Source organism: Carcharhinus amblyrhynchos, chromosome 6, assembly GCF_965287045.1.
Source record: "Carcharhinus amblyrhynchos chromosome 6, sCarAmb.v2.hapA, whole genome shotgun sequence".
Lineage (NCBI taxonomy): Eukaryota > Metazoa > Chordata > Chondrichthyes > Carcharhiniformes > Carcharhinidae > Carcharhinus > Carcharhinus amblyrhynchos.
In genome coordinates, this window is record NC_137329.1 from 9502386 (window position 1) to 9529263 (window position 26878).

At 44.5% G+C, this 26878-nt stretch overlaps 1 protein-coding gene across 1 annotated transcript; it reads left to right on the top strand.

Moving 5' to 3' along the window:
- The first annotated feature begins 5749 nt into the window (after positions 1–5749).
- LOC145343657 (follitropin subunit beta-like) lies at positions 5750–26875 on the top strand. Its single transcript, XM_080189825.1, has 5 exons — positions 5750–5968; positions 6541–6761; positions 8485–8572; positions 15411–15484; positions 26773–26875. Exons 1-5 carry the CDS (start codon positions 5750–5752, stop codon positions 26873–26875), a joined length of 705 nt encoding a protein of 234 aa, XP_080045951.1.
- Positions 26876–26878: the final 3 nt, after the last annotated feature.

Sequence of the window (26878 nt, forward strand, 5' to 3'; positions counted from 1 at the left end):
TACTGACTTTAATCATATAGGTGTTTATTCAGCAGAAGGCTTAATGGGTGTTTTTTAATTAAAGTAATTGATGAATTAAGTATACAGGGACAGAGTCATGTGAGAAGAGCCAGGCTTCAAGCAGAAGAACAGTTTCATTTTCATTTTAAGAAGGGCAGTTGGTGACTGTAGTTGGTCAAAGGCAGAAGCCTGGAGGCGCTCTCTTTGAAAACACCTTTCTGAAAGTTCTAATGTTCAAGTTAAAACAAATATACCTGGATTTGCCATCTATTTTTAAAGAGTGGTTAAAGTCTGTAAGAAAAATATTGCTTAATTGGAACTGAATAGTAATAAGTTAGAAGTTAAGAGTTATTTCTTGTGATGAAAGATTGTTCAACAGTTAAGAGTGAAACTATTTCACTTTGTTAACTTAACTGTGTTATGAATAAAGCTTGTTTTGATGTGAATGTGGATTGGGAACAGCTATTTGAAGGCAAATCCACATCTGACTGTGAGAGCCTTTTAAAGGCCAGTTGATTAAAGTTCAGGACAGGCATGACCCCGCAAAAATGAAGGACAGATATGGCAGGATTCAGAAACGATGGATGATAAAGGAAATTGTAAGCTTAATCAAAAGGAAAGAGGAAACATATGGAAGTTTAGGCATCTAAAAACTGACAAAGCCCTTGAGGAGTGTAGTGAACATAGGAAGGAACTTAATCACAGAACTAGGAGGGCTAAAGGGGATCATGATGTGTCTTAGCAAACATGGTCAAGGAGAATCCCAAAGCTTTTTATGCATATATTAGGAGCTAGAGGGTAACAACAGAAGAGTAGGTCCATTCAAGGACAATCAAAGGAAGTTAAGTATGGAGCCACAGGAATTGGGTCAGATCCTTAATGAGTAATTTGTATCAGTGCTCATCAAGGTGAAGGACACAAAGGATCCTGAGGTCAGGAATAGCTGTGTGAATGCTCCAGAGAATGTCAATATATCAAAGGAAGGATTTTGGGTATCCTAAATTGCATTAAGATAAACAAGTCCCTGGGGCCAGATGGAATCTATCCCGGGTTACTGCAGGAGGTAAGGGAAGAAACAGCTGGGGCCTTAACAGATATCTTCACATCCGCTTTGACCGCAGGCAATGTTCAAGAGGACTGGATAATGGCCAATATTGTCCTCTTGTTTAAGAAAGGAAGCAGGGCTAATCCAGGAAATTATGGGCTGGTGAGCCTGACGTCAGTGGTCGGGAAGCTTTTGGAGAAGATACTGAGGGACAGGATATATGCAAATTTGGAAGAAAATGTATTAATTAGTGATAGCATGGCTTTGTATGAGGAACATCATGTCTCACCAATTTGATTGAGTTTTTTGAAGAGGTGAGAAAGATAATTGATGAGGGAAGGACTGTGGATGGAGTTTACATGGACTTTAGAAGACATCTGACAAGTCCCACATGACAGACTAATACAAAGAATAAAATCACATGGGATTTGGGGTTGGCTGGCCAGATGGATACAGAAATGCCTTGGTCATAGATGACAGACAGTAGTGGTGGAAGGGTGTTTTTTCTGGGAAATTTGTGGCTAGTGGTGCTCTGCAGGAACCAGTACTGGGAGCTCTGTCATTTCTAACATATATAAAGGATCTAGAGAAAAATGGGGAGATCTGATTAGCAAGTTTGAGGATGACATGAAAATTGGTAGAGTTTCTGATTGTATTGGTGATTGTCAGAGGATAAAGCAGGGTATAGATAGATTGGAGACTTCGGCACAGAAATGGCAGATGGAGTTTAACCTGGGCAAATGCACGGTGATGCATTTTGGAGACTCAAACTTGGGTGTGAATTATACTGTAAATGACAAAGCCCTTGGAAACATTAACACACAGAGGGATCTGGGCATGCAGGTCTGCAGTTTTCCAAAAGAGGCCATTGAAGGCAAGCATGCCATGCGCCTTCTTAATCGCCTTAGCTACCTGCGTTGCCACTTCTAAGGAACTGCATGCCCAGATTCCTCTGTATATTAATGTTCCTAAAGGTTCTGCCATTTACACGTTCAAGGTGAGACGGGAAAAGTTTAAGGGAGATGTGTGGGGAAAGTTTTTCATGCAGAGAATGGTGGGTGCCTGGAACACACTGCCAGAGGAGTGGTGGAACAGGCACATTAGCAACATTTAAGAGGCATCTGGATGGGTACATGAATAGGGAGTGGATAGAGGGATGTGGACCAAGTAAGGGCAGATTTTTTTTGTAGTTTAGTTAGGTGATCATGATCGGCAGGGCTTGGAGGGCCAAAGTGCCTGTTCCTGTGCTGCACTTTTATTTGTTCTATGTTCTTTGATAAAAAGATCCCTAATTTGTCAGTGGAACCACTCCTAAGGCAAAACAGCCTTTCCTCACATTTATGCTGAAATAGAAAAATTGTTGGCTAGTACGACTTTGTAATATAGCTTTGGGTTTCTCAACTGGCAACCAAACAATTTTCATCACTACTGAGTGTCTCAAAGCATTTTTCAACCAATATAGTACTTTTCTGAAAAACTGTTGCTGTTGTGAAGTCTTGTGATAAAGTGGGAGTGTCTGTACCTCTTGACCAGGTAGCTCTGGGTTCAAATCTCATTCCAGGACATGATGGCAATGAAAGGTTTGTTCATAATAATGTGGTCAAATGTGCTAATTATTAAAATCCTTCTGATGGCAGTTGGTAAGAGTGAGTGAATTTCCTGGTGAGCCACAGAAGACAGTGGCAAACGACTGCCAAGCTTAATCAGGGTTAAAGTTCATGTTTGCCAATGACCTTTTAGGGCTATGGTACTTGAAAGAGGCATCCCTATTGTAATGTAGGACATCTGGCAACCAAATAATGCACTGAACGTCATCAGCGTTTATGTGAAAGTCAGTTTGAAGACTGTGGCTGCTATCACCATAGGGAAATACTGTAGGGTGGCACTGTAGCACAGTGGTTACCACTGCTGCTTCACAGCTCCAGGGACCTGGATTCAATTCCTGGCTTAGGTTGCTGTCTGTGTGAGTTTGTACATTCTCCTTGTGTCTGCATGGGTTTCCTCCAGCTGCTCCAGTTTCCTCCCACAGTCCAAAGATCATCATAGATCATAGAACCTTACAGTGCAGAAAGAGACCCTTCAGCCCATTGAGTCTGCACCGAACACGATCCCACCCAGGCCCTACCCCCATATCCCTACTTTTTTTTATACCCACCAATCCCTCTGACCCATGCATCCCAGGACACTAAGGGGCAATTTCTTAGCATGGCCAATCAACCTAACCCACACATCTTTGGACTGTAGCAGGGAACCGGAGTACCTGGAGGAAACCCATGCAGTCATGAGGAGAATGTGCAAACTCCATACAGACAGTGACCCGAGCCAGGAATCAAACCCAGGTCCCTGGAACTGTGAAACAGCAGTGCTAACCACTGTGCTACAGTACCGCCCTAAGATGTGCGGGTTAGCTTGACTGGTCATACTAAAATTGCCCCTGAGTGTCCTGAAATGCGTAGGTTAGAGGGATTAGTGGGTAAAATGTGAAGGGATATGAGGACAGGGCCTGGGTGGGATTGTGGTCGGTGCAGACTCAATGGGCCAAATGGCCCCTTTCTGTACTGTGGGGTTTCTATTCTACTTCTATTTCTAAGTGCGTAAGTGAAGAACAGGAACCAAGGTTAGATCCCTGGAGAATGCTAGAGTAATGTATAAGAGATGGGGAGACAAACTATTACCACATCTCTTGTACATAGATCATAGAATCCCTACAGTGCAGAAAGGGACTGCACAGCCCAACGAGCCTACACCGATAATAATCCCACCCAGGCCCTATCCCCATAACCCCATGTATTTACCCTCCAAATCCCCTGACACTAAGGGGCAATTGAACATGGCCACTGCACCTAACCTGCACATCTTTGAAATGTGGGAGGAAACCCGAACATCCAGAAGAAACCCATGCAGACATGGGGAAAATTTGCAAACTCCGCACAGACAGTGACCTGAGCCTGGAATCAAATCTGAGTCCCTGGTGCTGTGAAGTAGCAATGCTAACTGCTATGCCACCGTGCCACCAAGAGGGAAAAGATTAGGGCAACTATTCTATGTTTGCAACTGCTGTAGCGAGAACCAACACAGTTAAATGATCAATCAGCAGTTCAGGTTTTCCTGGAAATTGTGACTTAACTGATCACTGGATAAGCTGATTGAGCCATCACTAGAGGTTCTAACATAAATATTATCATTTAACGGTGTATACCTCTAATACCAACAGTTTATTCCTAATGCTCCTTGAATTAGGATCATAAAATCATAGAATCCCCACAGTACAAAAGACACCATTCATCCAATGAGTCTGCACCGACTCTCTGAATGAGTTTCTTACCCATGCCTTCTTCTTCCACCCTATCCCTGTAACCTCACACATTTGCCATGGCTAATCCACCTAACCTACACATTTTGGGACATTTAAGGGGAAATTTAACACAGCCAATCTACCAGTCCGATCTGTACATCTTTGGACTGTGGGAGGAAACAGGAGCAGCTGGAGAAAACCCATGCAGATACGGGCAGAATGTGCAAAATTCTGCCATCACCCAAAGCCGGAAGTGAATCCGAGTCCCTGGCGCTCTGAGGCAGCGATGCTAAGCACTGAGCTGAAGAACATTTCAATTCCTCATTCAAAAAAATTCAATCCCCTATTTGAGTGCATTGTGTTTTCATTTCATTTTTAGCTGCAGTAATTTTAGCTACTACTGATGATGCAAACTATGTGATTTCACATTGGTGGCTCATATATCGCAGGCCAATTCACCACCACATTGTTTTGTGGTCAACCAGAAGCTGAATTTCACTCCCATTCTTTCCATCTATTTAATAATCAGTAGTCAATTTGTTACCCAAGTACTAACCATCCTATTCCAAATCTAGGTTAAATGAAGGAATCGCCCCATTTGCAAAAATGAACTGACCTTAAGTGGATTTCAGAATAGAAACATGGAACAAACACAAGAAACATAAGTTTAAGTACTTATTAATCACAGATCGTCATCATATTCATTTGCAAATCAAGAGCCTTTTGGTTAAAAAAAGCCCTTTCTCTTCTGGCTGAACTGAATCGCTGCAAAAGCCTAAGAGCTCCAATTACCTCAGGTGAGGAAATACACGAAGCAAATAACTGGAGTGATTGGTTAATGTAAAAACCATAAATCCTAAGATCTGAAATTGATAGCACTGAGCCAGTATAAAGGGAAATTCAGTTTGTGATGCCTTTAACATTACTGATGCACTGTAGCTTGAAGAAAACCTCTGCTCTGTACTCATATTTAGAGGTATTTTTGACAATTTTTTAATGCAATGCTGGATAATAAAAATATGCTGAATATTTTAACTTTGTGTTCTTTAAAGTATAGCTGTGTGCAGATGGGGAAAAACGATTATATGCCTACAAATTTATAACCTTTGATACTGAAAGCATTGAATGTGGTATGTTTAATATAATTTTGAACTAGCAAATGGACCTGATGGAACATCGCAGTATAACGTTGATTACATTTCATGCATATCCCGCTGACTAAACAGGTCTTAGATTTCTGCAAGTCATGGGAATTGTGAAGGTTTAATATGCTAGCCTCTCTTTAATATTTATTTTTAATCAGATCACGAAAGGAAGCTTTGTGCTATATTTGACCAGAAAATGTTGAGGTCAAACGTAAAGGAGGCTAATAGAAATGCATATCTTTTATTATATGCATTAATTGGACCATGATCATTTACTTACATTTGCAGATTCGCCTCATGTTCCAAATTATGGTGTCAAAGATCTCTCCAATCCATATATTGTTCTTTTTACTGTGCTGGATGCCTGTCCAGTCGCTGAACAGATGCCAGCTGACTAATGTCACAATCGCGGTGGAAAAAGAAGAGTGCGGGTACTGTGGCATGATCAATGTAACTTGGTGTGCTGGGTACTGCTTCACCAAGGTGAGAAACCTCATAATTGTTGATGAGTAATCACCAGATATGTGTGTTTGACATGCACTGTTCTATGATATGAGAGAAGTGGTTGAAATTTATGTCACAAATGTTAGAACAAACATTTAAACTTTCTGTAAGAAGTGCAAATGCTAGAATTCTGAAAGACAAACACAAAAATCCTTAAAAACACAGCAAGTGTGTCCCATTTAAAAATAAATAAATGGCAGATTTAATGTATTAACTTACAAAAATATATACATCTCTTTTCTATTTAAGAATGCTGCAGGCCTACTTTATGACCCAAACATGTTCCACTATTACTTAAACATTTCTAATAATTTTGGACTTCAAGCAGGAACATAACAGGAAAACTGCATGTGCTTTTTGGGATGACTGTAACATGTACTGAATAATACGTTGTCATTGACTATATATGCTGTTGATATGGATAATGTAATTAATTATAATTGAATAACACAATGAAAGAGCAAGTGTTTTAATACCTGTTTCCTGCTGTGCTGCTGAACTCAGAATTATGCCATTTTTCTTTAACTTTTTTTTCAAATTTCATGTTTTAGGATCCAGTCTGCAAGCACTCTATGGCTTCCATTTATCAAGATATTTGCAGCTACAGGGAAATAACCTATGAAACAATAAGCATTCCAAACTGTCCTGCCAATGTTAACCCTTACTTTACTTACCCTGTAGCAATAAGCTGTCAATGTGGAATGTGCAACACTGAAACCACTGACTGCACAGTTTCAGCTTTGGAACCAACACATTGTTCCTTGACGCAACATTAATAAAACATAGATAACTTCCTTTCCATCCAGTGTGTCCTCAGCAGAGGATATTTGATAAACAACAGGCCTGGTATTTTAACTGATTTAGGAGCAACAATCTCCTATTAATTAATGTAGCCTTAAGATAATATTTAATGGGTGCAAAAATATGTTACTGTTAAATTATGTGCCAGCTTATTGTAAGACATGTGTTAAGTTATGTGTTGTCTTGTTTTAGTACATTCCTAAGAATTTGAATGAGAAATGAATCATTGGAAGAAGTCTTAAAGCTACATGTAAAAGGCTCAGGTCTGTGTGTAATACATGCTGGTTTTGTACAGTCTGTTCAATAAACAATAATGTAATTTATATGAAACCATAAATAAAGTCAAAATATGTTGACTACTGAATTCTAGTTGCTTGTTTTGCTTTCATTTCACAGATATTCTGCCTATAAAGAGGTTAATGCACAATAAATAAAATGCAATAGACTTATATTTAATTACAGTTTCTATATTCATGTAAGAGGCTCAAATATTGTGTGTTAGCCAAAGATTCTCAGTTAAGGATCAAATTGAAAGGGGTAACAGTGGAAGTGGAAACAATGTATGCAGTGGTGGCATATTACATTCATTTTGGGAACTATGGCAACATATACTGCACGCAAGACCTAGGGCAGAATTCAGGCTTGGGGCAGTCAATGCCAAGTAACAGTTAGGCCACAGAAGTGCCTGGCAATGACCATCTCTAACAACTTCTACAGATGTACCATAGAAAGCATTCTTTCTGGTTGCATCACAGCTTGGTACGGCTCCTACTTTGTCCAAGACTGCAAGAAACTACGAAAGATTGTGAATGGAGCCCAATCCATCATGCAAACCAGCCTCTCATCCATTGACTCTGTGTACTGGAGCAGTGTACTGGTGGCTGGTGAGACTTGAAATTGCGATTGCCTTTAATTCTTTACTGTAGTGCCGGTTCGCAGGGTTTTTGTTTGTTTGCGCTTTCCGTAGCGGGACCTAGGCGCGGGGCCAGTCGGGAAGGGAGCACGGGAGTACAAAAAGGCAGCGGTAGACAGCGGGCAGCTTCGGGAGCGGGCAGCGGAGTGAGGGGGTGCAGAGTGAGTGCTGCAAGGGCTTTGGCTCACAGGGCTTAGGCGAGAGCAGGCTTAGGCAAGGTGAGTTACTGGTCTAATTTTTCCTTCTGTGTCCATAATTCTAAGGTTGGTCAATTAAATGGCAGGGACCCTGGGGAGATGCATCAGCTGCGTTGGGTGCAATATGTGGGAGTTCCTGGAGACACAGCATCTCCAAAAAGTCCACATCTGCACCAAATGTCTGGAGTTGCAGCGTTTGAGGGCTCGGGTTAGGCAACTGGAGCTGAGGCTGGAGGATTTATTTTTAGTCAGGGAGAATGAGGCGATAATAGGAACCACAGTTACGAGGAGATCCCAGAGCCTGGGGGGGGGGGGGGGGGGGGGAATGGGTGGGTTACAGTTAGGAAGGGGAAGAAGAAGAGGAGTAAGGGTCCAAAGGCTACCCCAGAGGTAGTCTCCCAAGATATCAGGGGTAAGGTGACAACTGGGGTGGAAAGGGCAAGAGAGGAAGGCCAGAATGCCTCAGACAGAAGGAAGGGGGCTGGATGTGAGATAGTGGTGGGGGATGGGAGGGTTAAAGGGATTGATAGGCGGTTCTGTGGGCAAAAGCGGGACTCCAGGATGGTAGTCTGCCTCCCTGGAGCAGGGGTACAGGATGTGTCAGAGAGGGTAGAGGGACTCTTGAAGGGCCACGGGACCCAGGCTGATGTAATTATACACGTAGGAGAGGACGTAGGAAGGAAGAGTAGGGGGGATATACGTAGGCAGTTCAGGGAGTTGGGGCCAGGCTGAAGTGCAGGGCCTCCAGGGTGGCGTTCTCTGGGCTGCTGCCAGTGCCCAGTAATAGCAGGGATAAAAATAACGAGATCCTACAGCTGAATGCGTGGCTGAGGGATTGGTGCAAGACAAAGGGTTTTAGTTTTGTAGACCATTGGGAAGTCTTTGTAAGGGAAGGGCACTTGTACAAGTGGGATGGGGAACATTTAAACGGGAAGGGAACACATATTTTAGCAGGGAGGTTAGCTGGAGTGTTTCGGCAGGGTTTAAACTAATATGGGGGGGGGGGGGGGGGTGGGTGGGGAGGAGGCAGATAGCTCAGTGGGCACTGGGAGTGGGAGTGAGTTGGGTGACAGGGTAAGTCTAGATGAGAGGAAAATCCCCCAGGAGAAGGAGGACCCGAGTGGGCCTGAGGGTCTTCAGTGCATCTGTTTTAATGCGAGGAGTGTGACGGGTAAGACAAATGAACTAAAGACTTTGATGTTCGTGAGGAATTTAGATGTGGTGGCAGTGACAGAGACGTGGTTAAAGGAAGGGCAGGACTGGCAGCTAAATATTCCTGGGTATAAGTGTTTTAGGCGTGACAGGGGAGGGTCGAAAAGAGGAGGGGGAGTGGCGCACTTAGTTAGGGAGCACATCACAGCAGCGCAGAGGGAGGATAACATAGAGGGGTTGGAAATTGAGTCTCTGTGGGTGGAGTTGAGGAATAGGAAGGGAGCCATTACTATGCTAGGGGTGTACGACAGGCCACCTGACAGCCCGCAGGCAGTGGAAGAGGGTATATGTAGAGACATTTTGGATAAGTATAGGAAGAACAGGGTTGTTGTAGTGGGAGATTTTAATCTCCCAGGGTGGATTGGAAGGTGCCTAGAGCTGGGGGATTGGACAGGGAGGAATTCGTAAGATGTGTATTGGAAGGGTCCTTGAAGCAGTATGTAGGTAGCCTGACTAGAGAGGGGGCTATACGGGATTTAATTCTGGGCAATAAGCCGGGTCAGGTGGTTAAGGTTGCAGTAGGTGAACATGTGGCTAATTGTGACCACAACTCTGTCTACTTTAGGATATGAATGGAAAAAGATGAGCGCTGTCCTAAGGGGAGGGTGCTAAATTGGGGCAGGGCTAGATACAGGCAGATTAGGCAGGAGCTTAGGGATACAGACAGGGATAGGCTGTTGGAGGGTAAGTCCACGTTAGGCATGTGGGAGTCTTTCAAGGGAAAACTGCAATGGGTGCAGGAAAGGCATGTGCCGGTTAAGAGGAAGGAAGGGAAAGGTAGGATTAGAGAGCCGTGGATTACTAGAGATATAGAGGACCTGGTCAGGAAGAAACGAGAGGCGTATGTCAGGTCTAAGCAACTGGGAACGGAGAGCGCGTTGGAGAAGTAGAGAGAGAGTAGGAGGGATCTCAAAAGGGGAGTTAGGAGGGCAAAAAGGGGGCATGAAATGGCTTTGGCAGGTAGGAGTAAGGAAAATCCAAAGGCGTTTTACTCCTATGTTAGGAGCAAAAGGGTGGCTAGGGGAAAAATCGGTCCCCTCAGGGACAGATGAGGGGAATTGTGCTTGGAGTCTGAGGGAATGGGGGAGATCCTGAATGAATACTTTGCGTCGGTATTCACGAAGGAGAGGGGCTTGATGTCTGGTACGGTCATCGAGGGAGCTGTAGACCAATTGAAGGAACTATCGATTACGAGGGAAGAAGTGTTAGGGCTTTTAGGTGGCATTAAAACCGTTAAATCTCCGGGGCCTGATGGCATTTATCCTAGGCTGCTTATGGGGGCGAGAGATGAAATTGCTGGGCCTCTGACGCAAATCTTTGTCTCTTCTTTGGACACAGGTGAGGTCCTAGAGGACTGGAGGATAGCGAACGTGGTACCATTGTTTAAAAAGGGTAGGAGGGATAACCCGGGTAACTATAGGCCGGTGAGTTTGACTTAAGTGGTAGGCAAGTTGATGGAGATGATTCTTAGGGATAGGATGTACAAGCACTTAGAGCGTTGCGATCTGATTAAGGATACGCAGCATGGCTTTGTAAAGGGGAAGTCTTGCCTTACGAATCTGGTAGAATTTTTTGAGGAGGTGACAAAAACAGTCGACGAAGGACGAGCTGTTGATGTCGTCTATATGGATTTTAGTAAGGCGTTTGACAAAGTCCCTCATGGTAGGTTGGTAGAAAAGATTAAGGCTCGTGGGATACAAGGCCAGGCATCTAGATGGGTGGAGAACTGGCTTGCTAAGAGGAGACAGAGAGTAGTAGTGGAGGGGTCCTTTTCTAGCTGGAGGTCTGTCACTAGTGGTGTGCCGCAGGGTTCAGTACTGGGACGTCTTCTCTTTGTAGTGTATATAAATGACTTGGAAGAGGGAGTAAATGGTGTGATCAGCAAATTTGCTGATGACACCAAGATGGCTGGTTTGGCGGGCAGTGAGGAGCAGTGTCTGGCAATACAACGGGATATAGATAGGCTGGTATATTGGGCAGATATATGGCAAATGGAGTTTAATCCGGATAAATGTGAGGCGATGCATTTTGGCCGGAATAATGTAGGGGGGAGTTATATGATAAAGGGAAAGCCCATAAGGAGTATAGAAATGCAGCGAGACCTGGGGGTGCAAGTGCACAAGTCTTTGAAGGTGGCAGTACAAGTGGAGAAGGTTGTGAAGAAAGCGTATGGTATGTTAGCCTTTATAGGAAGGGGTATAGAATATAAGAGCTGGAGTCTAATGTTGCAGTTTTATAGAACGTTGGTTAGGCTGCATTTGGAGTACTGCGTCCAGTTCTGGTTGCCTTACTGCCGGAAGGACGTGGAGACTCTGGAGAGAGTGCAGAGGAGGTTTACCAGGATGTTGCCTGGTATGGAAGGACTGGGTTATGAGGAAAGATTGAGCAAATTGGGGCTGTTTTCCCTTGAAAGACGGCGACTGAGGAGGGATCTAATATAAGTATATAAGATTACGAAGGGTATAGATAGAGTAAACAGAGGTAAGCTATTTCCTATGTTAGAGACACACAGTACGAGGGACCACGAGCTTAAGGTGAGGGGGGAGAGGTATAACACAGATATTAGAGGGAGGTTTTTCACACAGAGGGTAGTGGGGGTATGGAATGCTCTGCCAAGTAAGGTGGTGGAGGCAGGCACGCTAGATTTGTTAAAGAGTAACTTAGACAGGCACATGAGTGGGTTGGAGATGGGAGGATATAGGAGATTGTTTTAAATAAAGTTCATAAACAGTGGGACGACCCTGGTAATGGAAAAGGATATGGGGATGATAATAATGTTTTTTCTCTTTTAATTCACAGGTTTTAAGTCGGTCCGCCTTGTTGTCCAACGAGGGGCATACACGCGATGGGTCGTACTTGGGGCTGCTCTTGAATGTTCGAGATTGGCCTAGTGCTTCATGTCGTTAGTGTGTGCTTAAACTGGACCAGATGCTGGGCAACACGACAGCTCAGTGACTATCACTGTTTGCTGTGCAGACACATGGATTTGGGCCAGTGTCTGTGGGAGTTTGCGCATTCTCCCCGTGCTTGCGTGGGTTTTCTCCGGATGCTCCGGTTTCCTCCCACACCCCAACGATGTGCTATTAGGCTGATTGGAAGTAATAAATTGTCCCTAAATTAGTTTCCCTCAACGTAGATTGCCATAAAAACAATAGATAGGGGTCATGGGTGGAGGGGGGGACTGGTAATATTAAAATGGCAGCGTGGGCTCGTTGGGCCAAAGGGCCTGTTTCCCGGGCTGTTTTTGTTCTTTGACTACACTTCCCGCTGCCTCGGCCAAGCAGCCAGTGTAATCATGGACTCCATCCACCCTGGACATTCTCAAATCCACCTTCTTCCGTCGGTAAAAAGATATAAAAGTCTGAGGTCATGTACCAACCGACTCAAGAACAGCTTCTTCCCTGCTGCCATCAGGCTTTTGAGTGGACCTACCCTGTATTAAGTTGATTTTTCTCTGTACCCAAGTTATGACTGCAACACTACATTCTGTAGTCTCTTGTTTCCTTCTCTGTGAATGGTATGCTTTGTCTGCATGGCACGCAAGAAACAATATATTTCACTGTAAAATAATACATGTGACAATAATAAATCAAATCAAATCAAACAGAGAGATTCTAACCATCTCCCCTTGACATTCAATGCTGTTACCATTGCTGAATCCTCAATGCAAATATTCTGTCAACTTTTATTGATCAGAAACTGAACTAAATATTGTGGCTATAAGAGTAGGTCAGAGGCTGGGAGTTCATCTCCTGACTTTTTAATTTGATTTGATTTATTATTGCCTCATGTATTGATACACAGTCAAACGTATTGTTTCTTGCGTGTTATACAGACAAAACATAGCATTCATAGAGTACATAGGAGAGAAGGAAAGGAGAGGCCACAGAGTACAAGTGTTGCAGTCACAGATAGGGTGTAGAGAAAGATAACTTAATATTGTAGACCAATTCAAAAGTCTGACAGTAGCAAGGAAGTTGTTCTAGAGTCGGTTAGTACGTGACCTCAGACTTTTGTATCTTTTACCCGACTGAACAAAGTGGAAGAGAGTATGTCCCGGGTGCGTGGGGTCCTTGATTATGCTGGCTGCTTTTCCAAGGCAGTGGGAAGGGTGGATGGAGTCACCTGATGGGAGGCTGATTTGCATGATGGATTGGGCTACGTTCACAACCCTTCGTAATTTATTGCAGTCTGAGTCAGAGCAGGAGCCACAACAAGTTGTAATCCATCCAGAGAAGCTTTCTATGGTGCATCTGTAAAAATTGGTGAAAGTCCCAGTGAACATGCCAAATTTCCTCAGCCTCTTGAAAAAATAGAGGCGTTTGCATGGGCTTTCTTAACTATACCATTGGCGTGGGGGGAACCAAGACAGGCATTCCTCTTGATCTAGACAGGGCTCGTCCTCAACTACGCTTTCTGTAATCAATGACTATCTCCTTCCTTTTAATGACATTAAGAGAGAGATTACTGTGTTGCACCATTTCATCAGATTGCTGTCTCTTTTTTGTACTCTGTCTCATCATTGTTTGAGATCTGATCTGCTACGGTGATGTCATCAGAAAACTTGAAGATGGAGTTGGAGAATTTCTAAGTGTTAAGTCATAAGGATTATAGTAAAGGGCTGAGGACTCAGCCTTGCAGGTGTTAAGGATAATCATGGAGGTTGACTATCTTTACTGATTGTAGCCTGTGGATTAAGAAGTCTAGGATCCAGTTGCAGAGGGAGGAGCCGAACCCCAGGCCACGGAGTTTGGAGATGGGTTTTGAAAGAATAGTGGTGTTGAAGGCTGAACTGTAGTCAATAAACAGGAGTCTAATATAAGGATCTTAGTTAGCAAGGTCTTCCAGAGTTGAGAACATAAGAACATAAGAAATAGGAGCAGGAGTAGGCCATCTAGCCCTTCGAGCCTGCCCCGCCATTCAATAAGATCATGGCTGTAGGGCCAAGTGTGTCAAAAGAAATGGAACATATTGTTCATCAAGCTTGTTCCGCCACTGTTCAAATGTGATCATGACTGATTTTGGGCTTTATCGCCACTTTACACCCTGCTCCCTTTATTCCTCAATTCTCTGAGAGACCAAACATCTGTTACCCCAGTCTTAAAAGTATAGAGCCTCCACAAACCTCTGGGGTAGAGAATTCCCAAGATTCACAATCTTTCCTTGAAATGATATCTCATTTCAGTCATTGATCTGCGCTTTATCCTGAGATAGTGTCCTCGTGTTTTACATTGCCCAGATGGCAGAATATGACTCTCAGCACTACTTAATCAAATCTCCTCAAACTTTTGTAGGTTGCAATGAAATCACATGAGAATACTATCCTAATTTACTATGCCTTTCATCATAAGACAACCCAACTCATCCCAGGGACCAATCCAGTGAACCGCTGTTGAACCACTGCCAATATATCCTTTCTTAAATACGATGAACACAACTCTTTTTACTGGCTACTGGCTACGTCAACATTTATTGTCCATTCTTAATTGTCCTTGAGAAAGTGATGGTGAGCTGCAGGTACACTCACAGTGCTGCAAGGGAGAGACTTACAGGGCTTTGACCCAGCAACAGGTGAAGAGCCTGTAATATGGTGAGTGACTTCGATGGAAACCTCCACATGGTGATGTTCCCAGCTATCTGCTGCCCATGTCTTTCTAGATGGTAGTGGTCGTGGGTTTGGGAGATGCCACCAAGGAGCCTTGGTGAGTTCCTGCAATGCATCTTGTAGATAGTATATATGCTGCTGGCACTGTTCTCCAGTGGTGGAGAGATTGAATGTTTGTGGAAGGTCTAGTAAGCAAGCGGGATGCTTTGTCCTGAATGATGTTGAGTTTCCTGAGTGTTGTTGAAACTGCCAGGCAAGTGGAGAGAGTATTTCATCACACTCCTGCCTTGTGCCTTGGAGAAGGTGGACAGGCTTTGGGGAATCAGGAGGTGAGTTACTTGCCGCAGGATTCCAAGCCTCTGACCTGGTCAGTGATAACCCCCAGGCTGTTGCACACTCTATTCCAGAAGAGGTCTCAAAATATACCCTGTACCAAGACTAATTTATTGTTGTGCTCCAATCCACTTTCAATAAAAGCCAACATGCCATTAGCCTTCTAAATTGCATCCTAACTTTCTGCATTCCTTATATAAGCACACCCAGGTCTCTTTGGACAACACTTACAAGTTTTGCTTCTTTTAAATAATAGTTTACTTTCTAATGACAAAAGCGAATAATTTCACACACCCCTACATTATACTCCACTTGCCACCTTGTTGTCCACTCACATAGCTTGTCTGTAATTGCTTGCAGACTCTCTGGGCCCGATTTCATCATCAAGTTGCGAGTGTTTTCCGGCGCGGACACTTGGTAAAATCGGGCATGAGGTGAGTAGCGTGATCCATGGCTGTTACAGTGCCAGTTCTCTCTTTACCAAGGCCTGAAAATGGATGTGATTGGGACTGCACCCGAAATGGTCATGTCAGCCATTTAAATGTATTTGCATGCATTTCAATTGACTTAATGGGCTGCGCGTTCAACTTGACCAGCACTTTCCCCTTTAGCACCACGTTTGCCAATCTGGGATCGGCGTGGAAGAGACACGCTCCATAAAATTCCAATTTGGACGCTCCATCAGTGAGGGTTATGAGAAGGTAGGTGCCTAGCGTCCAACAGCTCTCTGCTGCTAGGGGGAGTCCTTTTGTGATGGCCATTTTGTTTCTCGGGTTGGTTAGATCTCTGCGAGTATATGGAGGGGGGAGCAGGGCTGTTACTCAGTAGGGTGACCGATTCCAATTTGCAGCATGGACCCTGGTCTCAGCACAGACCTTGGGTCTTGTGGATGCTGCCCTGTCCTAGTGCACTCATTATTCTGCCAGCTGAACGACGTGCACAAAGCCCTTGCTAATTTCAGAGGCTGCAGCAGTGCAATTTTCAAGGAGCTGTGCTTTTGGGGAGCATGTAGGTGGGGAATGGGGGGGGGGTCTGTAATTCTGGAGAGCTTGTTGGGGGGGGCAATGGCAGGTCCGTAATTCTGGGGAGCATGTGAGTGGGGAAGGGGCAGTATGAACAGCACTGTTGCTGTGCTAGGGGCACCCTCTACATGTGTTCCTCTTCATCTCCAACCATGCTCCCCACCCTCTCTTCAGAGGTATGAGGTGACTTTTGTAATGCAACCAATTGACCTTACTGTTCTTTTGGTTGCTGTTGGAGTTGAAGTGAACGAGCAGGAGGAAGAATTGTGGGCACAGAAGCCCCAGGCCTTATCACTTGCAGTAGTAGTGGGAGATGACCACCAGAGGCAAGAGATGGCTGGCATTCACCCAGGGTGCAGTGCTACTTATATTGGGGGTTGGGAGGGAGTTAGGAGGAGGTGCTTGAGGGGCAGGGGCCGGAAGCACACAGGGTGCTGGGGATAGGAGGATCTGGGTGAGATCTGGGGAAAGATACTAGATGGGGTTAAGCACTCACCCTTGCTGCTTGGATGAGGTCATTGACCTTCTTGTGGCAATTCTTCCCTGTTCTGGGATCAATGCCATGGTACTGACTGAGGCCGCAATGGTCTCCCAGGCCGCATTGCCATCAGCCCCCAACAGGGTCAGTGTCCTTCTTGGGGGAAGAGATTGTTCCACCTCTGCTGCATCCAGCAGCTTCCCCAGGTTGCTCTCAGTAAATCGGGAGGCTGCACATGGAGTCATTTTTTCCTGCAGTGCCTGCCGGTCCATCCTTGGGTTTTTCATGGGGCTGCCCCTCATTACGGTAGATCAGCTCAGGCGGTTTGCCAGAAGGGAGGTGTCATACAGCAATCGGAGTCAGGACCCTTATGCAGGAGGGTCTGGGGTGAGGGGTTTACTCTGCCTGAGATCAGTGGAGGGATGGGGAGGTCTGCTGTCACTCTGCCTGAGATCAGTGGGGGGAAGGGGGAGGGGCAAAGTGGTCAGTAATTTTCTGGGGGTGGAGGAATGTCTGTGGGGGCCAGGGGAGGCATTTCGGTCTGGAAGGAACATGTCAGGAGAGCAGCATTTTATCTTTTTTTTGCGCATGCGCAGTTGTAGGCTCCGATCAGAGCTGCAGGGTTTCGGGCATGTGAAATCCCACCCACAAACATGTGCAGCGCTGATATTTTTGCAGGCAGCATGTGTGAGGAGGCGCCTGAGAACGGGCCTAAAAGCCGGATCTGAAACACTCCCAGTTTCAAGTCCACCCAGCACTCTGAATCAAAATGGTAAAATAGGGCTCTGTGTTCTTCCCACAACTTGCCTTCTCACCCAACTTGGTATCATCAGCAAATCTTAATGATACTGTACCTTTAAGAAATGTATTTTTATCATGTTTCTTGTAAGGATATATTTAAAATTCAGCTCTGTTTTACATGTTGCTGATTTGTCTGGGAAAGCAGGAAGCTCAAATATTGATAATGCAGGATAATGGCTGAGTTTAGCTAATGGTGTGTTTGCTTGAACAGGGTTAATGCACTTGTTAGATGCATTACTTAGATTTCCCTTGGGGTTTCAGAGTAGGGTTTGGATTAGGTTAAAAAATTACTGCAGTCTCTGGAATCTGAAGCCAAACGCTGGAAAATCTCAGCAGGTCTGGTAGCATCTGTAAGGAATGAAAAGAGCTGATGTTTCGAGCCCGAGGTTGATTGACAAGAAACAGAGCCATGTGCAAATAGGAGGGGCTAAGCTTGCAGAGAAAATAAACAATTTCTCTTTTATATGAACAGCCAGCTTCTGCCTTGAACAGTTTTTCCATTCTCTCTCTCTCTGGAAGCTGCAGTTTGGAGCTGTCAGAGGACAGATGTTTCTCGATCTCTCCAGCTGTGCTCAAAGTCGCTAGGACTGTTAACAAGTACAAGCTTGTCAGCCTCGGGTTTGCTAACTGTCTGTTATTTGCTTAAGTCTGAGATCACATATCAACTGACTCAAGAACAGCTTCTTCCCTACTGCTGTCAGACTTTTGAATGGACCTACCTCGCATTAAGTTGACCTTTCTCTACACCCTAGCTATGAGTGTAAAACTATCTTCCACACTCTTTCCTTCTCTATGAATGTTTCTTGCATGCTATGCAGCCAAAGCAAACCAAGAGTTTTCACTGTATACTAATACATGTGACAATAATAAATCAAATCAAAAAAGCAAATTCTGTAAGAGGAATATTGCTTGAATTGGAACTCACAGGAATAGGTTAGTAATTATGAACTATAGCTTGTCATTTTTAAGTACTGTTCAATTGTTAAGTGCTAAGCTAGTTCTTTGTTTTTGTTTTTATTCCAATTCAATACAATCAAGTCCAATTCAGAGTCTCAACAAGCTGAGACATTCCTGATCCCAGCTGACAAGATGGGGTTCTCACCTCCTGTCTTGGGCTTGATCTACATGATCCAAGCTGATTGGAGTAGGCATAGCTTCTCCTCCAAGGCTTGATCTCATTTGCATCTTAGCCAAAAGGCTGAGATCCCACTTTTAAAAATTGCTTCAAATGAAGCTAAAATGTAACCTACTGACATCAACCAAGCACAGCATGTCGATATTACACTTGATCTTAGCCAAAAGGTGAGAAGCGATAGCTAAGCTAATTCATTTGTTATAGTTAAATGATATTGTTAATTAAAGTTTTTTGATACAAGTTTCCTGGTGCGTCACTGGAATTCCACCTGGAGTGAAACACCTTATCGTCACAGCAAATTGCTGGGGTCTGGTCTTGTGCCCTAATGATACGTTATAAAACTTTTTACTTTAACTAACAAACCTTTGATACATTACTCTCCATTTTTGTATCCAAGTCATTATTATAGTTCTGAAATAACTCCTCAGAGGCTGGTGTCCCTTCACCAGATTCTGTTTACTTACAGACGCAATTCCACTCCAAAGGGTGCTTCAGGTAGAAAGTCAGAATCCAGAGTGTCAGCAGCCCTGACACACACAGACACACACACACAGGTCAGACTGATTGGACAGGCAATCATCTCCTCAATCAGAGAGCTCATACTCCAACATGCCAACCTCAATGGCCTTGTCGAGGTCATGACACTCCCCCTTCCCCCCAAGTCTGAGGAACTGAGGAACCTCGGCTGTTGGTGTGCTTCATGGGTCTCCTGAGATGTTTTAGTGCTGGGTCCAGTTCCTCCAACTCCAAGTCTGATGTGGGCAATGTTTAACAAACCAGCATTCATCTCTTGCAAAGAAGTAGCTGTGGCTTCAGCCCCAGTGTTCATTTCGGAGTCTGAAGTCTTAACTATGAGTGATGCAGAGCCGGGGGAGGCAGTCCAGGAGGATTCTTGACCCACTGTGTATAGTTGGCTCCTGGACAAATTGTGATTTCAAGGCCCATACCTAATCCAGGTGTTTTTTTCTGGATGGCCTTACCCATGCAATAAAAACACCTGAATAACCAGTGACATCTATATCTCATGAAATAATAAGAACAAAACTGGGAGAAATTATCCACCACCATCCCTCAGTAGTGTTTTTGCAGTGGTAGAGGTGGCCTGTGTTTGTCCAGCAGTGGGATCTTTTCCCATCATTCGCATCGTCCGCCACCGAAGAACCTGTGGGACTGAAAGATCCTGCCCCCTGGAATGGATGGGAAGCAACTGCAAGTCTAGAAATTGAAAACTGACCCTAATATTTTGCAGCATTGGCATCTGAGGCAGTCCAGTCAGTTATGGAACATTAGTAATACAGAAAAATAAAAATAAACCTGTATTCACCACAAATCAGGGGAGAGGTGTGGGACCTGAAATCAATAAAGGTAAAGTCTCCATAGTCACAGATGATCATGGTCTGCTCTGCCCCTCAAAGTGATCACCACACCTCAGGCAGGGCCTTCATGAATAACCTCAGCAGATGCAGAAATTGAACCCACATCGTTGGCATCACTCTGTATCACAAACAGGTCATCCAGTCAACTGAGCTAACCAACTCCCCAAAGACAATAAGGATCATATGAGGTTCATTTTCAGTCCTCTCATCTATCAGTTGAGTAACTGTCCTTGCAACTCTTTCCTGGTAATCATTAGCCCATGCATCGCACATTTCATTGTTGCTTTCTTCAGTCTGTCAAAAATAAATTGTTCATTGACCTGCCTGTGAGGTAGCCTTGATATCAGGTTCCAGATAGGAATCATTTAGCTTATTCAGTGAAACATAAATAACCTTCTTAATTGTCCAATCTGCCACAGACAGCATTAGAGTTTTCTTACATTTTATCGTTATGCTGCCATCAGAAAAGCACACTGCAATTAGCCAAAAGTGATTTGAAAGTGTAATAAAATCCCCTAAATGATATTCTTCTATTTTTCGCTTTTGGATGTGGTCTAAAATAAAAGTCATATTCACCTGTTGAATGCAAAACATTCCACACTTGAAAGAAAGCAGTAAATATCTTTCAGAGCCCTGACAACATGTATCCTTAATGAACTAAGGATTGTTTGAAGGACCTTGGTGGGTACAAAATTCCTACCAGATTTGCCTAGGTAACAACAGTAGTTACCTATTAAAAGTTAATTAATTGATTGAGGTACTTTGGGATGTCCTGAAGGTGTGGAAGATGCTATTCGAATGGAAAGAGGAGTCATACATGTCCTTGACTGAGGTGCCTAGACAATCAGATCCCAAGAGACTTCAAAAGAATTAATCTGCTGTGCAGATATTAAGACACATACCATATATATGCTTAAGATGATGGACCATTGAGAGGACTTCACATGAGGGATTTCACAGTAACTTCATTGTAGTGTTAACGTAAGCCTCACTTGAGACTAATAAATAAACTTTAATAAGCTGGAAGTTTGTCTTGCCATGTAGAAAGAATGACTTTTGGGTGATTTAAAAAAAAATCATTCTTAGTAATTTGGGCATCACTCACTAAAGAAGTGTTTACAGCCTTTTCCTGTGTACAACTCTCACGATTGATTTTTTGCTTCTTAGTGTTTCTCAGCTCGACCCATACAGATTCCATATCATTGCAGCTAATACTTTTCCTCACCATTGAGTTAATTTCTGTTTTAACCAACAAGTCAACTCCACCACCTTTTCCTTTTTGTCTGTCCTTCCCAAATACTGAATACCCCTGGATGTTCATTTCCCGTCCGGGTCAACTGGTAGCTATGTCTCCGGAGTCCTGATTACATCATACCCATATACACTTATTTACGTGATTAATTCCCACGTGGCTGGTGCAATGGCTACATGCATTGAGGGTTCTTACTTTTGCCTGTTGCCCCCAGCACAGTTGCAGTCCTGCTCTTCTCCAGACAGTTCAGGATCAACATGTGCGGATCCACAAGAGATGGGTGAGCTCTTAAATGAATATTTCTCATCAGTATTTACTGTTGAGAAAGGCATGAATGTTAGGGAACTTGGGGAATTAAATATTGATGTCTTGAGGAGTGAACATATTACAGAGAAGGTGGTGCTGGAAGTCTTAAAGCGCATCAAGGTAGATAAATCTTCAGGACCTGATGAAGTGTATCCCAGAACATTGTGGCAGGCTGGAGAGGAAATTGCAGATCCCCCAGCCGAGATATTTGAATCACTGATAGTCATGGGTGGGGGGCCTGAAGATTGGAGAGTGGCAAATGTTCTGCCTTTGTTTAAAAATGGCTGCAGGGAAAAGCCTGGGAACTACAGGCCAGTTAGCCTCACATCTGTGATGGGTAAATTGTTGGAAGGTATTTTGAGAGACAGAATTTACAGGCATTTAGAGATGCAAGGACTGATTAGAGTCAGCCAGCACGGCTTTATCAGTGGAAAATCATGACTCACAAATTTAATTGAGTTTTTGAAGGGGTAACCAAGAAGGTAGATGAGGACAGTGCAGTTGATGTTGTCTACATGGACTTTAGCAAGGCCTTTGACAAGATACCACATGGTAGGTTGTTGCATAAAGTTAAATCTCATGGGATCCAGGGTGAGGTATCTAAATGGGTACAAAATTGGCTTCTGTCGGTGGTTGAGAGTTGTTTTTCAAACTGGAGGCCTGTGACCAGCGGTATGCCTCAGGGATTAGTGCTGTGTCCACTGTTATTTGTCATTTATATTAATGATTTAGATGAGGATACAGGGGGCATAATTAGTAAATTTACAGATGACACCAAGATTGGTAGCATGGTGGACAGTAAGGAAGGTTATCTCCAATTGCAATGGGATCTTGATCAATTGGGTCAGTAGGCTGATGAATGGCAGATAGAGGTTGATTTAGACAAACACAGGGTGATGCATTTTGGTAGATTGAACCAGGGCAGGACTTAGTTAATGGTCGGGCACTGGGGAAAGTTACAGAATAAAGAGATCTAGGGCTACATGTTCATAGCTTCTTGAAAGTGGAGTCACAGGTGGACAGAGTGGTGAAGAAGGCAGTTGGCATACTTGGTTTCATCGGTCAGAACACTGAATTCAGGAGTTGGGACATCTTGTAGAAGTTTACAAGACATAGGTAAGACCACACTTGGAATATTGTAAGCAATTCTGATCACCCTATTACAGAAAGGATATTATTAAACTAAAAAGAGTGCAGAAACGATTTCCTAGGATGCTACTGGGACTTGATGGATTGAGTTATAAGGAGAGGCTGAATAGACTGGCACTTTTTTCTCTGGAGCTTAGGAGGTTGAGGAGTGACCTGATAGAGGTCTGTAAAATAATGAGGGGCATAGTCAAGGTAGATAATCAGTATCTTTCCCCAAAGGTAGGGGAGTCTAAAACTAGACGGCATAGGTTTAAGATGAGAGGGGAGAGATACAGAGTGATATTTTTTTCACACAGAGGGTGATGAGTGTCTGGAACAAGCTGCCAGAGGTAGTAGTAGAGGCGGGTACAATTTTATCTTTTAAAAAGCATTTAGATAGTTACATGGGTATGATGGGTATAGAGGGACATGGAGTATTAAAAAGGATGGCATGGACAAGTTGGGCCGAAGGGCCTGTTTCCATGCTGTAAACCTCTATGACTAGTTCCAGAGTGCCCTCCTTGAAGAGAATGAGGATTTCTAGTTCAGACATTACTTTGCTTGGCTGTACTCGCTCCTCGTCCTGGAATGAGACAGATGGGAACTGTGTGAACAAGATGCATGCTGGGTAAAGTGGCAATGATGCCTGATATGTTGGGTCGGTGAGTGCCAGCTGGGGTGTGATGAGGGGAGGAATGCAGAAGGGATAGGGACGTGGAAGGTCAGCAGCGAGACACAATGAAGTGGCAGAAAATGAGCCCCCAGTAAAAGTGCGATGGGTGTGTGAGTGGATGCGTGATAACAAATGAAGAGGGTCACTTATCCTGGTTATCCTGCATGAAGGAGATCATTCATCTTCTTCCTGCACTGTATTCATGTCCACCTTTGCCATGAGCTGGGCCTCATTAGCGCTGCTACCACCTCCCATGCGGAGCTGGTGACCTTGCTAGCAAGTCTTCAGGCCATATCAGGGTATAGGATGTCCTGCCTCTGCTCCAATCCATCCAATATTTTTCTAAGGGTTCCCTTCAAAAACCTTGGGACTGTCTCCTTGGCTGCCACTTCCCCAACTGGAGTTGAAACAAGCGCTAGAGAGGCACTTATTTAGCTCAAGAGATGCCAGGGCAGGTGAATCAGTCAACGGTCAATGGTGTAGCGTGAAACTTGTGCAAAACTCTCACTCTCCCCTCCCACCACCCCCTCCCCTCCCCCCCCCCAACCCCCCCCTCCCCCCCAACCACCCCCTCCCCTCCCCCCCAACCACCCCCTCCCCTCCCCCCCAACCACCCCCTCCCCTCCCCCCCAACCACCCCCTCCCCTCCCCCCCAACCACCCCCTCCCCCCCCCCAACCACCCACCACCCTCCCACACCACCCCCCACCCGACCCCACCACACCACCCCACCCCCCACAGAGACGCGTGGAGGTCATGGCGCCCAGCGGGAAACCCGCTAAACAGCCTCCGCTGGTGACATCCCACCTGCTGTGCTATGCTTACCCACGCCAAAATTCAAAATGCAATACTTACGATCTAGGCTTATTTCACAAAATACCTTGGAGATTTTGGTCTTGACTAAAACAAATTTCTGAAATGACGTACCTTATGATTCATGCCCATTTCTGAGTAACCAATAAAATGGTATAAATACATGATTACAGCGATCGTTCATCAACATTGCGTAAAATTCCTGGTCATCTTTCCCTCACAATACAGTGGGCTGCAGTCCAGGGTGGGGGGGGGTTTCAGGCAGCGATCAATCAGGCCCAAGGGGAGGGGGTGATCAATTAGCTGTGGAGGCCAGTGATTGGCATAGGTATGCAATATTCAGGGAGGAGAGGGGGGATTGCCTTATATATCTCTCTCCATTCTGTCGCAGAGATCTGCACATGCACTAATGCACCCTCTGGTATGAGCAGCCGGCTTTCTGATGAGCGTAGGCCTCCTTAGCACCCTCCCCCTACTGGTAGGAGACAGATTGTGTCTCATTTTTAAACAGAGGTGTAAGATTGCATTTTCAAACTTGCCCAAAAATGGAACTCTCCAGTTTTCATGCTTGTTCTGCACTTCAAATTTTTTGGGTAAAATCAGCCCATCGAATCTGCTCCAGCCACAGAAATAACTTCCAATAGAAGTTAATAACACTAGATGAAAGAGAGAAAACAACACATTTAAGGAAAAGTTGAAAGCTGAATGAGATGAAGCCACATGATATTCTAAAGTGTGTGCTGGGACAGATGTGTGATGTAAGAATCTCCAGCCACCTCAGAGAAGTGTTTGTTACAGAAAGCAAGGTTTTGTGGCAAACCTTGGATTTCCATTGTCCAGTGAGATGGAGCAAGATTTCCTGTGGTTTAAGAACAGAAAATGCTGGAAAATCGCAGCAGGTCTGACAGCACCTGTGCAGAATGTCAGATGATCCTTCGTCAGTCCTGTGGAATCCTGCGTCTAAGGCTTCTTTTTAAATAAAATGTTCAACTTAATATTTAAATTCTTCAAAAATGGTATTGGAATCTTCACTCCTGAACTCATTATACATACCTTCTTGTAATAAAAATACAAATTCCAAATCTTTGTGATAGATGGGCCAAATTTCTCTTTGGGATTTGGTCAACCAGCAATTACCACCTGCCATATCATAATATGTAATACCATTGCTGAATCCCCCATTATCAGCATCCTGGGGTTACCATCGACCAGAGCTAGGAATCCTGCGACAAATAATTCACTTCCCAACTCCACACCCTGCCAATCATCTACAAGTCAGGAGTGTAATGGAATATCCTTCACTTGTGTGGATGAGTCGGCTCCAAAAACAATGAAGAAGCTCGACACCATCCAGGACCAAGCAGCCCGCTTGATTGCTACTACTCCTTCCACGAACATTCAATTCCTTCACCACCAATGAATAGTGGCAGCCATGTGTATCATCCACAGGATGCACACAAGATGAACTACAGGAATTCAGCAAGGTTCCATGTGCAACACCTTCCAAATCCATGACCACTACAATCCAGAACAAGGGCAGCAGATATCTGAGAACACCACCACCTGGACGCATCCCTCCAAATCACTCACCATCCCAACTTGGAAATATATCATCGTTCCTTTACCGGCATTGTGTAAAAATCCTGAAGTATCCTACCTAACAGCATTGTAGGCTGCAGCAGTTCAAGAAGGCAGCTTACCACCACCTTGTCAAGGGCAACTAGGGGTAGGCAATAAATGCTGGTATAACTAGTGACATCTATGTCCTGTAAAATGCATTAAATAAATAAATTACCTGTAAATAATTGGTGAAATGGGCAAAGCATTTTCTGGGCTAAAAATCAGTCGATGATGATGCAGGAGTTTGTTTTCTGGGTCCATCTGAACTTCATTAATTGTGAACCACATGTCCTTGTTCTGGTGCGGAAAATAATTTAGGATGATGATTCAAATTGCTGCAACAACTGGCTCGAGTTGTAGAATGGGGGCTTTGCTCTCTTGGCTCCAACGGCCAGCCTCTTCTTTAACTAGCCAAGGAAAGCTGAATTATTTGGCAAACCCTCTTGCAATTTCCTCAACCGTCATAACCTTGCTGAGGCCATAAAATTTCCTAATCCCTGAGACTTTTTGGATAATCATGGCCTGTGTGCATGTGCTGTTTGAGAATCCTCCTCCTTCACCACCTTCATCCATTCCCCAAACCCCCAACCAGAACATATCAGAGAATCCCCATTGTGCAGATTGAGGCCATTTGGCCCACTGAGTCTGCACTGATTCTCTGAAAGAGCATCGTACCCAAGTCTTCTCACCTGCACTATTCCCATAACCCTACACATTTACCATGGCCAATCCACCTAACCTATAAATCTTGGGACTCTAAAGAATAATATAGCATGGCCAATTCAAGTAATCTACACATCTTTAGATTGTGGGGGGGAAAGCAGAGCACCTGGAGGAAACCCACACAGAAACAGGGAGAACGTGTGGACTCCACACAGAAGGGGAAGTTTTCCAGTCCCACCCATCATGGGAATTGCAGCAGAAGCAGGGGGGGGGGGGGGGGTCAACCATGCAAAGGTCCGTTGACCTCGCGTGCGTTGACCTTGGGATTTTCCAGTTTTGAGGTGGCTGCGAAGATAAAATGCTGCACAGAGTCACCCAAGGCTAGAATCGAACCCGGGTCCTGGGCATTGTGAGGTGGCAGTGCTAACCACTGTGCCACCCTCCTGAATTCATCAGTTTGAAGCACTTGGCTGCTGGTGAGTTGGAGGAGGAGGAGGAGGAGAGGCCCAGAACAGACACATTGCTGGGTGATTTGCCCACCTGGAGGTTCAGCACCTGAGGG

What these genes read in the sequence shown, in the direction of transcription:
- LOC145343657 (XM_080189825.1), top strand. Translation starts at nt 5,750, where the DNA reads ATGATCATTTACTTACATTTGCAGATTCGCCTCATGTTCCAAATTATG. An exon ending in TTATACACGTAGGAGAGGAC is followed by an intron (nt 8,573 to 15,410) that starts GTAGGAAGGAAG and finishes AATTGCTTGCAG; the next exon opens with ACTCTCTGGGCCCGATTTCA. An exon ending in TTGGTAAAATCGGGCATGAG is followed by an intron (nt 15,485 to 26,772) that starts GTGAGTAGCGTG and finishes TGAATTCATCAG; the next exon opens with TTTGAAGCACTTGGCTGCTG.